The sequence below is a fragment of the Haliotis cracherodii genome, unplaced genomic scaffold (assembly GCF_022045235.1).
Source record: "Haliotis cracherodii isolate W230 unplaced genomic scaffold, xgHalCrac1.p SCAF_18, whole genome shotgun sequence".
NCBI lineage: Eukaryota > Metazoa > Mollusca > Gastropoda > Lepetellida > Haliotidae > Haliotis > Haliotis cracherodii.
In genome coordinates this window covers 18236120-18250379 of record NW_027266273.1, presented here as the reverse complement: position 1 = coordinate 18250379, position 14260 = coordinate 18236120, and the positions used below count along the sequence as shown (strand labels likewise).

The following is a 14260-nucleotide window of genomic DNA, read 5'->3' as shown; positions in this document are numbered from 1 at the left end:
ATTTTAGTTCGTTGTAACCGTGGTTCGTTATATGCATATATTCAGCATAACTACAGCAAATAGTCGGGACAAAAAAGTAAGTTCGTTTTATCCGTCAGTTCGTTATAAGCGTGTTCGTTATAACCGTACTTTACTGTATAAAGCAGATATATTATAATATACAATAAAATATACATGTTTTGAACATATTGCAAAATACCCATGACCAATCGCTCAGGTATTTATGAGAGACGGTCACAATGTTCATTTGACTATGCTAAAACACATTACACATAATACATAGCACATCGTAAATTATTTGTATGACATATGTCTCGTTTATTTAATATGTCATCGCAGGTCCAGGCAATGCGAAACGTTACGAATAGGCTTGTCAAGAAGGAACACATTTTTTTCTTGGTTTGTCATATTTTCAAAACCCGGTATCTTAACAGAGCATACATTAAAAAGCACTTCTCTAGCAGCATTATACACGGGACATTCCGTTAAAACATGCATTTCATCCTAAATTTCCTTAATACAATTAAATCAGGTTCTAAGTTGGGCTGGGACATTCTCATATCCGCCAGTTTGAATGCATAAGGGTGCTAAGCCACAACTGAACTTAAAAAGAGCTGTTCAATGACGTCGTGGTATAGGACGTGTAATATATGTTCTCTGACATTACAACTCTCAATAATGTTTATGTCCGTAGCTTGTTTTCTCCTGTACCACTCGCCGACATATCTTGCAACAGGTGATTTTGCCAGGTTTCCTTTTCGCTGTCGTACATAACATTATCAACGGTTTGAACTGGAAGTGTTTTTTCAATATTGCTATATATATTTTTTTACGATTTCATTAAATCGACTGGGTGTTTCGTGTTAAAACAGTTTCGGTGAATACTTGTTCCTCTTCAGGTCTTATCTCTTGACTTCATCATGGTTCAAAGACCATGATAGCACAGAATGATCCACTTTTAAAATGTCTGCTCTATCAATCCTCCTTACACAGCCTGGGTGTTGAAATAAAATACTTGAGCGCATCGCCTTAATATCATTACTGTAAAAAAATGACCACGTGATACTGTACAATAATCTGCCACAGTTAATAACATTTGATACATATGTAAATTCATAAACACTCGTTCTACGGCCATTAAGCATAGTTGAATACACATATTTGCACTAATTAAAAAGTCTTAGTACCGTTGACACCCTATCTTTTTTTCTAACTTAAGCCATAAAGCATCTTCGTTACACTTATCTTTGACGGATATGTCACAAAAGTCAACAACTTCATTCGTAATCAGACCCCCAGACCAATGGGGTGCACGTACGTGCGAGTTTGTCCGATTGTGTCCAGATCATTTGTAACCATCGATTTCTTTTACATCACCACCACATCGTTTCCGTAATGCCGATTAGGTCACTTTCGCTGTTCTTCGTTCACAACTGTCGTAGTAACGTAGTGATATCCTGCGCCGAACCTTTCACATTCAAGCACCCGCCGACTACCTGATGGGGACGTAGCGGCTCCTGATTGGCTTCTATTTCTTGCCATCTACCGTTATTGGTTCATCTTCGGCTTCCCGACTGCCCTGGCTCCCTACAAACACGGTCTGCTGAATATCCACGTGGCATTTTACTACGCGATTGTACTACGGCTCGCGACCCGTGAAGATCCGGGGTAGAAAAGGTTTTCAGCAACCCATGCTTGCCGTAAAAGGCAACTATGCTTGTCGTAAGAGGCGACCTACGGGATCGGGTGGTCAGGCTCGCTGACTTGGTTGATGCATGTCATCGATCCCAATTGCGTGGATCGATGATCATGACATTAATCACTGGATTGTCTGGTCCAGACTCGATTATTTACAGACCGCCGTCATATAGCTGGAATATTGCTGAGTGCGGCGTTAAACAACAAACCAACCAACCAACTACGGCTCACAGATTGGCTTCATACATACGCTGCTGTTTTGGTTTATCACTTGAGAAATGAACAACCTTGTTGTTCCCCTAATTTTGTTGTTTGGATCACAGAATACACTGTTTATCGTCTACTTGCTTACAAGAGGCAGGTATAACAACCGGGAAACAAGGATTCGTAGGTTCGTTTCTCACAGCATCTTCAACACAAACGTCACCGTCTCTAATGATGTCATTAACAATGTTCAAGTTGCGTGAATGTGAGGTCTCGTCATTACGTGTGTCTGAGCGCTGGCGCCCAATTTCCAGCTTCTTACGCGGTCAGAAAGTTCGCTTACTTCGGTTTTCATGCATTAATTCACGTCTTCGAGGGAGGTATTTGTGCGTATTTCAGCTTTCACATTTTCCGTCAACTTTGCTTCCATGTCCCCCAGTCTGTTGTCAAATGAACTTTCAATGGTCTGAAGAACCCGCAGTATAAAGTTGTCTGTCCGTCTGCTCCGCGAGAGATGTGTGTGACTGTCTTAATGTCTTTACCTCTCGTGGACCAATCGAGGGTGAAAGCGATCTTTTATTTCTCACTGGTGTAGTTTCTCCAATTTGAATGAGATTGCAGTCAGCCATGGCAGTTTCAACAAAACTTGCACTATCAGTTTCAAAGTTTCCAATGTAAAAATCTCTTCAATTTGACGCTCCATATCACAAAAAAGAATGTGACGGACAATATAACAAAGCAGATTGTGGATTTACTCACTCGATAAGAACCGCTCCTTTATCTTTATCTTCCGATGAGATCAGAGTGATTGTTTGTGAATGTACAGCGAGGAGACGCGATATTCACACGTTGGAAGTCGAAAAATATATATAGTAAACTACGGTTATAACGAACTAAAAGGGACTATTAATTTTAGTTCGTTATAACCGTAGTTCGTTACAGGTACAAATACAGCCTATATGCAGGAAATGGATGGGACAAAACAACAGTTCGTTATATCCGTCAGTTCGCTATAATAAACGTAATAAACGTAGTTTAATGTAGTCAGACCTATTGCATTAAGGCTCATGCCATGATAAACCAAACTGAAGTATAAGGATATATTAACACTGAGCAATAAACCAAGCGACAGCAGTAAAGCTTTATGTAGGCAGATACAAGTTAGTTGAACTCACACAACGTGAGATAAGTCTAACAGGCGAATAGTCACATGTTAGCAACACCAAATAGTAACTTGTCAGCACTTAATATACAATTGACCTCATTTACTCATATACTTGTCTCAGATACAGTATACCGAAGGAAGACAATTGTGATTATAGAAGAATGGTCCGTTCCACAATGCTGTCGCAGTGCTAAACTCATATAGTTTAGTATAGACTTATGACTGTCCTTGCGATACGATCGCGTTGAATGGGGCCCTTATCATTTTCTCATCTAACCTTTGCACTAAACGATGTTATTTTTATCAGCGAGTTCTCTATCCTTGCTGCCACTCCATTCAAATTAGTCTGCGACGCCACTGTGGCGCCCTTTGTGTAATCGTTTAAGGGATATCACATACAAGGCATACAGGATAATCTTAAATATGTGTTTTTGTTGTTTAAAACTTGAAATAAACCTACTGGTTTGATTGTTGCCCGGAGACCAAACAAAGACGTTGGTATAAAGCATCTCTGATCTATAAAGAAAATGAAATACCTGGTAGGTCTGAGCACAATAAAAGCATGTTCTGAAATATGATATATACGCTAGAAGAATCAGAACTACCTGGCAGTTTATGTACATACCTCCAAGAATTCAATCATCGGCGTTGATGTGTCATTATTAAGGACAAAATGTTCACATTCTCCTTGCTCCTTACTGGGTACATAGCAGCCAACATTGGTCCGTTCCTTTTTGGTGTCACCCTCAGAACAGAATGCGCTGTAGCCTGTGTGGACCACCCAAACTGCTCGTCATTCTTCTATGACATCGACACTCAAGGGTGCTACCTGGAAAAGTATGTGTATGTTTCCAGTGATCAGCTTCAAGATCGGACCGGTGTTCATTACTACATACTGACCAGCGGTAGGTTTATCTCTCATCAAATTATTTTCTTGTTTTGATATGGAGGAGAATATTCTATATCTGAAAAGATAGATGGCATTGGATTAAATTAAGACTGACAAACTAGAATAACTTCTTTCATAGGCATTTAGAAGTTGGAGTACTAAGTAAGGCTATGATTCATGGATGAACAACTTCTTTATTGCAATTAAGAGCGATGTTTCGGTGCAGGTTCCACGACAAGTACCATCTTTTAACGTCTTTTGGTATGACGCGGCCGGGGATCGAACCCCGGACCTTCCGCTCTCCCGGCGGACGCTCTACCACTAGACCGAAACGTTGCACTTAATTGTAAGAAAGAAGTTGTTCTTCCAAAAATCTCTTCCTTACTTAGACAAACTAATAACCTTATCAACGTATCACTTATCCTAATCAAGTTTTTTCTTAGTCTGATGGAACCTTTCCATAATGTGAACGCTTCTGAAAACCTTGCTCTTTGACAACTGATATTAGAAAGACAAATTGGTGTGAACATTAGTATTCATAACATTAACATGGCCTGCAGCTTGTCCTTAAGATGATACATTCTGACCAGGTATGCGACTATTAGTGATACCCAGACTAAATCGTTCTTCAATGGGTTTCAAAGACATTGGGGGTATTTTGTCATTATGTATTCCTGTCATTAGAAATCGCTCATAAGATTTATAAAACCGTGTATGAAGACGCACATACATGAAGAGATCCGTCCTCTTGGCATTATTCTCAAATGCTGTATATCTTGAAATGGAGAGCCAAATTATTGCCTACCCCTTGCCCAAAATGCATCATGAATTAATGCGAGTAGCCACGTTTTTTTAAATTTATGGCGAAACCGCATTATCAATGGTTCATATTGGGAAAGGGAGGTCACTCTAGTTTCAAACGGGAGCTATCTCCGTTGTTTTCGTATTTTCGAGAAGTGGCGTCAGTCACGTTGTACGTTGTTGGTCCAGCTATTAAATGGCCAGCTTATCCCTAAAGTAAAACGTATTCTTAATTAAATGTTTGAATGCATTATATATTTATGGTTCCATCCGTACATTTTCTTAGATAGGTTTAGTGCTGATAACCATTTTCTAAAATGTGGGCCCACATTTTTCCTGTCATATATGGTGATCGAAACAAGTGGGCCCACCTTTGTATATCGCCTAGCTTCGTTATGTTGTTTAATTAGTTCTGATAATCAATTCCTAAATGTGGGTAGACGTTCTTCCGTCAAACTGATTGCATCAGGAGGCACCACATTTATTAATCGCGAAATTCTACTTAAATATTGATAATCATTTTCTCAAATGTGGGCCCACATTGTTCCCGTCATATATGGTGATCGAAACAAGTGGGCCCACATTTGTATATCGCCTAGTGAGAAGACGTTCTTCCGCCATAATGATTGCAACAGGAGGGACCACATTTATAAATTGCTAAGCTTCATTAGCTTGGCTTACTTATAACCTTTTTTCTAAAATTTGGAATCACATTGTTCCCGTCTTATAGTGATCGAAACAGATGGGCCCAGATTTGTAAATCGCTGGGCTTCATTGGGTTGACTTGTCATTTGGGCTAGTGGGCTCACATTTGTCATTACTTTGCATGGGTATGTGACATTATATATTATTCTCATTTTGTAATATTGTTGGGAAATATCTTTATAAATTATTTAGTGTGACGTTAATTCCACGAAAGGCACCCAAAGTCTTTGAAGTTTGAATAACGTCATCATCGCTGACCACACTAGTTTTGCAAAAATATTTACAAAGCAAGAAACTTAGATCTACTTCAAATTAAATTTACAGAGGCAATACCACTCATTCTACATTTTACAGTAAAACACATCAATATAATCATAAGTTTTGGTGGCGATATAAGCCTGAAAATATGTCTACGCTTAAATTAATCTCGGACATGATACAAGCCTCAAACTTTCCGAGAATTTGTTCTATAAAAGAATATTAATGACCCCACGACCTAGTTTGGCGATGTTCGTAGAAGTGAGTTCTGCTGTATTGTCATCCCATTTGTACATTCTAATCCAATTATAAGTCATAATACTTATTTTAAATATTACAAAATATTCCACGTGCTTCTTTTACGCTTGATATCCATCCATGCTATACCGGAAGTTTACAGATAATTCGAGCATCTGAAAATAATAACTTCCTCACAACTGCTTACAATACATAGTACTACATTCCTTACAACTAATCATTGTCCACACACAATGCAATGAACGTTTACGGAATCTCAACAGAAATAATGAAAAACGTTTACAACCTTTGTTTAACAATAAAATACACTGTCACATAACAAAATATATTAAGCTTTTTCACACAAAATACGTGCGTATGAATACATCGAGAGCCTACATATCGATCTATAAAATAATGACCGGCGATCACCGATAAGAATTGTATACCGTATCGATATTTCCACTGTTAGACGCTGGGTTTCTTACAGAAGCTGAGCGTCCAATGGAGGAAATTTGGTTGAAATCGGATGTTCTTGGCGACGATTTTGACGTTCTAGATGTAGGCCGCAACCCTGACTGCTTCGATGAGATTACAAGACTTAACGAAGGCATATTTTTTGCAGACAAATGATACCGTTTATGAAACAGTTCGGGGCATTTTCCTCATTGAAACAAACGATAATGAAAGTAAAATATTGGCCCCAAAACAATAACCACCAAACACTATCAAAATTGTTTTTAAAAAAACTTTATTCATGAGAACACGAAGAAAGCGCTCGGTTCCAAATTGAAATAAAATGTATCTACTCCACAATGGGACTACATCAAATTTCAATCCACAGTAGGTTTGTCTTCTAATTGATGTAATTACCCTTCATCGCAACCGGTGGCATATTTCCTAGGCTTAGACTTAACCAAGTCATTTCTTGGAAATCAGTATGACAACCAACATTGTAGGGGTTATAGGTCAAAGAAATTGTGATAAAAACGCTGAACTAATTTATTTCACAAATAATGTTTTAAATCACAATGGTTAAGTTATTATGGAATTAGATTTTATGATATAATTGGTAACGGTGTTGGGCAATGATCGTAATGGCTCAACAATGCAACTTTTGAACATCACACATTGCAAACTTCTTATTTAGGATCAACAGAGACAGTCGCCTAAGGCGCCGCTATTCGTTCTAGAGAATGCGTCCCTTTGGCGTACCAGAAACCTATGATCGGGGGTTCTCATCCAAGATTCGCCCTGATAATATGTCTATATTTGTCAGCACAATACTGTGCTCGTGAGTTTCGCTAAAGTAATAAATATAATAATAAAACGTCAGCGTCAGAGAATAACCAATCTCGATTATCCGCCCAAACAGATTTCATTAGGCATAAAAGGTAAAATATTAGTGAAAATAATATAAGACTTGCATTACTTTATGATGTCCTCCCTGATTTCATGGGATAAGACTGAATTACTGTTTAAAGTGGAGCTGAACCAAACTCATCCAACTCAGTGATGGGGGTGTCCAACTGCTAAATGATGTGAAACTTCATTGATATAACGGTACAGATCCCAGTTCCTTTCATATATTGTTACGAGTGATGGTGAAGCAAAGGGTTATACCTATAAACCACTCGCACAATTATGATGGATTACACAATAAACTAACTACAGTTAAGACGAGTTTAATAATTCTACGCTAAGAATAATTCATTACCCAGAATTCTGGCTGACAAGACAGAGGGCATTCAAGCAATTATGTCGACTAAGCAAATTTATATGGCATTTCTAAACGCAAAGTCATAGTCACCAGGCGTATGATTCTCCAAGTCTGCATCAGACATCGTTGTTGTACAGTGGTACATAGCTGAGACGCATCAACATGATCTCCGTTTTTATAAGCAAATTAATATCTGTTTTGATGTCAACAGACACTCCTGTATGGGTCTGCCTCCTACGCAGTGTCAACGCTTCTGGTTGGCACTGGTTAAATGGGGAGCCTCTTAGGATGTCCACCAACTGGATTCGGGGAAGCTTGATGGTGAAAGACAAATATATATGTTCATGTCACGCAATGGTATGTGGGACGACCATGCGTCCACAGCAAGCACGAAGGCTGTCTGAGATGTTGAGTAGGACAATCTCATTAAAATCAGATCTTAGTTCACGCTACCGCTAAACAAAGATCTGAGGACATCCCATTACGGGTCACGTCAGACCGAACTTTCGCGAACTTTGACCGACCAATGGAATAACTAACAGGAAGTCAGCAATATCCATTCAGAAGCAGCTTAATCGAGCTTTACGGCACGAGTTTCAAACTGGCGACTACGCTTCGAATCATATTTCGACATATACTCAATTAAAAGATTAAAGACTGAACAAAAGAACATTCTGGAATGGCTAATAGATGGTCTATATTGCCAATAAAAAAATCACATTCCAACTGTCACTTTTATGATCTGCTAAACGATGCTCTGATTGGTCAGATGAAAGGACGTTCTGACATGACAGGCAATGGGATGTCCTCAGATCTTTGTTTAGAGGTAGCGAAAACTAAGATCTGATTTTAATGATATTGTTGAGTAGGGGTGTTGATATATATCGAATCATTTTGGAGATGGTTTTGTCGTTTTTATTAATATAATGTTTATTGCAAATCAAACAAAGTGGTTATTGTTGAGTTGAATGTTTTACTCATGTATGGGGGGTCATAGGCCCATGTACATTTCAGTTGTCCAGTTCGGAATAAAATAGTTCCTCAAAACGAGAGGTGACACGAACGTATGTATGCTCAACATGCTCTACAGGAACAACTTTAGTAGTTTCTTTACAACAAATGTATTCAAATAATATCCTCATTAGATGAGAAATGTATGTTAAGAACAATGTTATCACAATGACAGCGCGTCGTAATACATTTACATCAAGTACAAGACGTCAAAATGGCCGACATGATAAACATGTCGGAAGAGATTTCGGAAGTTGTTAAAGAACCTGTCGCGGTTACATGTTTTAGTCATCATTGATCAACTGGTCGATCATTGAAAGGGGATAAAACATGTGTTAATTTGACACTGAGGTAAATTCATGGATTGCTGTAGACTGTCACTGTCGGCCTAGATACGGATCGAGTCGATACTTCGATAGTTTGGATGTGCATTTCTTCGTTTTCTTCACTATAGGTTCGGTCTTAGCGAGGATATTCGTAAACGATCATGCAGTCAAACACTCTGACGTTGCTCAATGTATACTGAAACGCTGAGTTTAAGATCAATGGGGCTAAATGATTAGAAAGAACGCTTCTGTATGTATTCGTGCTAATGAATTCCGAGGGGTTTCCCCAGGAATGGGGAAGTAGTCCGTCAGTGTTTATGTCATTTCAAGAACACGGTCTCGTGAAAAACTTATGAACGCCAAATTATATCGTTTATACAATTATGAACGTCAGTTTCGCGGTCATGTGACTGACCTCTCGTCCAATTGAAAAGCCGTATATTGTGTAAACTTTAAATTAAAAAATTATATATTGATCGTATCCTGCTCCACCCTTGGCACCCGTCAAAAACACAAACAAAAGTCAATCTTTCCCCTCCAAAACACGAGAACATATGGTACAAGTCAAAATACGGAATTGCATCGGACATCATTTTTGTCAGTGATGCATCAAGTTTGGAAATGTCCATCAAAACACATACTCAGGATATAGTCGGAATCGTTCAAACGTTTTGTCGTTCATTTCAATCGCTCACTTTACAGCTGATGCAGCATGCAGTAACCATACAATGCTGCCATTTTGCGTACATCATAAGGGATATATTTAAAGACGTTGATTTCGTACTCAAAGAGCAATGGTCCGTTAGGACTTGGTAAACTGTTTCAGTTCATTCTCTGTTGAGGAATTAACATATCCTATATTTTTAAAATTATTAGAACTAAATAAAAAAGAAATATACTCCTCATTGAACAGTTTTATCCGGTTCTGCATTTCCCATCCATCAGTTGTGATAATTATTGTCATATATTTGTAAATGGTCAATTAAAGTTAAATGTACTTTGTTGACACAGTGTTTAATTTCGAAATTTGATAATCTCGTACGCAATTCTTTACCTACCAAACAAGTATATAAATATCACATCAATCTTACATACAAGTACGCTGAAGTGAATGAATGGATGATTGTTGGTTGACAGGAACAAGGACATATACGGGAAAATAGACTGACGTGAAGATTAGGTAAATGTCAAAATCCATGGCTTGTTAAGTTGTCATGAACTGTCACAAAGTTGACCAAGTCTCCACCACAAATAATCTGCCACCCGGTGCTTATGGTGGATTGCAAAACATTATTGTCCTACAAAAGGCAACAATCTCTCAACTGAGTTTTCAGAACCAGGAATAAGCTAGGAATAAACCGTGAAAGATTGATGAATGTTCAACCAAGAACATTGATAGGAGAGACAAACATATGCTGAAGATCGATATTTGAAATGAATTTATAACATCTCTAAGATGTAACATAGAATCACATACCCAGCTGATAATGTAGAAAGCATTACCTTCCACATGCCCGTGTCTCTTATCCTGTAAGTTATTTATAAAAATGATAATAACGATACTTAGTAATAAGTATAAGGTTGAATAAGTATAAGTATGCAGTGGAATATGAGTCGACATTGGCTATTTGATGGTTTTTGAACGATATCAGATCATCCATATACCTGAAACTTAACTTGAGATAAACCAAGCCAAAATACTTTGTTTTGACTTTGGTGTCCATGGGGATGCCTAGATATCTTACCCCCACATTTTACATAGATGTTATCAATGAGTAAGTCCAACATTTCACATAGTGTTTTCTTCAGATGGCATTTGCTTTCAATTTTGACACATTGTACTGAATATATATGAAACTAAATCCCCGCCCTTCAACATATATCATATTGCCCTCGTCCAGCCTATAAATAAGTGTAACATGCCATTCAGAAGCATATTTTCGTATTACAGTGTGTGTCTAATGTGTCTAAAACACGATTTGTCAAGTGATTTCTTTAATAAATAAAGAATCGCTTATATAAGACAATGAAACATTGAAAGAATTGTCAAAATCATATGTTTTCTTTCACCAATATACAGTCAGACAGTGCCATTTGTCTTATTCCAGGTGCTTGTCCCGACGCCTACATCTACTGTCGTTTCACAAACCAGTGTCTCAGACTGTGTAACTCGACACTCCCTTTCCCAGATGCCAGAACTCTGTGTGTGGATGACTCGGGGCATCTCGCCTTCATCATGTCTGAGAAGAAGAACAAACAAGCATCCATTGTTGCAAACAGTAAGTGCAAATCGTGATATACTACCTGATACAATGTCAAAACGTGCATCTCTCGTCCACTCATCTCTTTCTTCCATATCTCTCACTCACCCCCTATCTCTCTCCATGTCCATCTTTTTCTTCCGTCTCTCAATCCCAACCACTTTCCCTCTATCTCTTTCTTCCATCCCTTTCATCCCTCACTCACTATCCACCTCTTTCTTCCATCAATCTTTTGCTTCTCTCACTCTCATCTCATTGCTCTCTCTCTCTCTCTCTCTCTCTCTCTCTCTCTCTCTCTCACCACCTCTTTCTTCTATCTCCCGGAACACTCTCTCGATTAATCACTCTTTCTCCCACTCACTATTTCTATTGTTCCCATCTCTCTCACTCTATCCATCCATCCATCTTCAAACTCTCACCATCTTTCTTCTCACTCACTCACCCACTTTTTTCTATCTCACTCTCTCTATCTGTTATTTTAATCTCTCCTCACTCTTTCTCGATCACACTCCGCCATCACCCTCCCTCTCTGTCCATTACTTTCTTCCATCTATCCCGCACTCCCTTTGTGTCATGTCTGCCTCACTCTCTTTCCATCTGTTGCCATCTCTCTCACTCAGTCCCTCTGCCCCTCCTTTTTCATCTTTCTCCCCGTCTCTATTTTCCATTGCTCTCCCAACCAGTCCGTCTACCCTCCGTCCATCACTCCCTCACATCCTGACCCTTCTCTCTTTCCATCTCAGCAACAATGTCAAACTTTACAATTTCGTAATCCCAGAGGGGTTTTCGCAAGTTAAGTCCAAAGTAAGCCTTGTTTATCTCTTCTTACCTCTACCACGTTTTGGAGCGGAGGGGTAGCCTAGTGGTTAAAGCGTTCGATAGTCATGCTGAAGGCACGTGTTCGATTATAAGGGTGTAATGGGTATAATGTTAGAAACCCATTTCTGGCGTCCCCCGACGTGATATTGATGGAATATTGTTAAAATCCAACTCACTCTACCCCTAACTAACCCAATCCAATGGTTACCAGTTGTCATTTTATGGAGTTCACTTGCATATTTCTTTCATGAATTACTCATCCGTGAAGTGATCACCCGTTGATTAAACATACAGCTGTATGACACATTGTTTTATACCAAAGCGCGGGCTAATGTACTGCCGGAACTTGTTTTCACAGACAAATATTGAAAACTCTCAACTGGGCGTATTTAATGACATTACGTGTAGAGATGACGAATCACTAAGTGGAGCTCATATGCACACTCGATAAACTGTTGCTTGACTGACGTCAGAAGACATTGTTTCGCCGACGTAGGTGGCAGGAAATGTCACAAATTACATCATAATGTTTTGTGACGTGTTTACAAATCTGCAGCGCTGAATTTTTAAGGTATATAATGCCTTCTCATGGTATTACAATAATACGGGCCAATTGTTAATGTGTTTGAAGTTTCAGTATAATGTTAACCTCAATTTGATAATGAATAAAGGATCGTGCAGATATCTGCCTATTTGCATACGAAAGTTAAATATTAACGCGCTTGACTAGCTTATGACGGCAATTGCCATAGTTTGATCAAATGAGGTTTTCAAAAGTTGTAAACGGCAAGTAATAAATAAAGTGCACCACTCGCTTCCTTGTAATACCAATTTTCTGAAAAAATTGTAACTAGTTCTGGTATCGGATTCGTTTTCGCTTGTCAGGAACCAGAACTATTTATTTCTTTAATAAGATTGGTGTGACACGGGAGGTCGTTTTGTATTCTTTCTGTGTAGAATAAAATACAGTTGTGACATCACACATTAATAGCACAACTATTTTCATATTTACAGACAATCCTGTATGGATCGGCCTCAAACGTGACGACAGCAGTGGTGGCTGGCACTGGACAAACGGACAGCCCCTTGGGCCCTACAGCAACTGGAATCCGAACCTCAGAAATTCAAGTGGTCGGAATTATGTAAGGTTGTTTCCCAGTCGCAGGTGGGGTTCGTCGGCCATCGGGTTGAAACTACGTTCTCTCTGTGAGCTTGACATTGAGAAGAAGGACTAAGGTCTTTGGTGTTAGGGGGCACGGGTGGCCCAGTCGTCTAAGTCGCCGCGATTCGTTGTGCAGAACTGCGTGATTGTGGGTTCGAATCCCGGTTCGCCGCAATTGTGTTTGTCAGCACCATAACCGTGCTCGTGGGTTTCATCGAAATGGTAAACGTCTGAGACCTGCATCATTCGGGCTTTCCTCCAACATTTAGCTGGCACGCCGTGATATAACTGGAATACTGTTAAAAGCGGCGTTAAACCCAACTCACTCACTCTTTGGTGTTAGGATATATAGATGTTCATGTATTTTATAAATATATGTATTGAACTACTTACCCTCACTGAAGATGGAGCGTTACAATTCTGTTTCTACAGACACGACAGTGATACATATGATACAGAAGACTTTAACACTGTTCAGACGCTACCTAAGACATTCCAAATATTGTATCTGTATTTGTGGTAAATAAAGTCGACAATGTTACGAAAAACAACACCTGTTCCAGTTATGATTTCATATGATTGGTTGGTTGGTTGGTTTGTTGTTTAACACCGCACTCAGCAATATTCCAGCTATATGACGGCGGCCTGCAAATAATCGAGTCTGGACCAGATAATCCAGTGATTAACATCATGAGCATCGATCCACGCAATTGGGATCGATGACATGCAGCAACCAAGTCAGTGAGCCTGACCTCCCGACCCCGTTAGTCGCCTTTTACGACAAGCATAGTCACCTTTTACGGCAAGAAAAGGTTGCTGAAGACCTATTCTACCCCGGAATCTTCACGGGTCGACTTCATATGAAAGCCAAATATACACAACAGATACATTTTGTCATTACATGACACACAAGAGTTGGTATGAGGCCAGCGGAACATTCAGACTTACGACAGTTAATTCTGTAAACATCTAAATACGTTTTTATGTTGGTTAAAAGCATAACA

At 39.1% G+C, this 14260-nt stretch overlaps 1 protein-coding gene across 1 annotated transcript; it reads left to right on the top strand.

The window, feature by feature from the left end:
- Positions 1–3740: 3740 nt before the first annotated feature.
- On the top strand, positions 3741–13329 carry LOC139465521 (lactose-binding lectin l-2-like). Its single transcript, XM_071247240.1, has 3 exons — positions 3741–3972; positions 11123–11293; positions 13109–13329. Exons 1-3 carry the CDS (start codon positions 3741–3743, stop codon positions 13327–13329), a joined length of 624 nt encoding a protein of 207 aa, XP_071103341.1.
- The last annotated feature ends 931 nt before the right edge of the window (positions 13330–14260 follow it).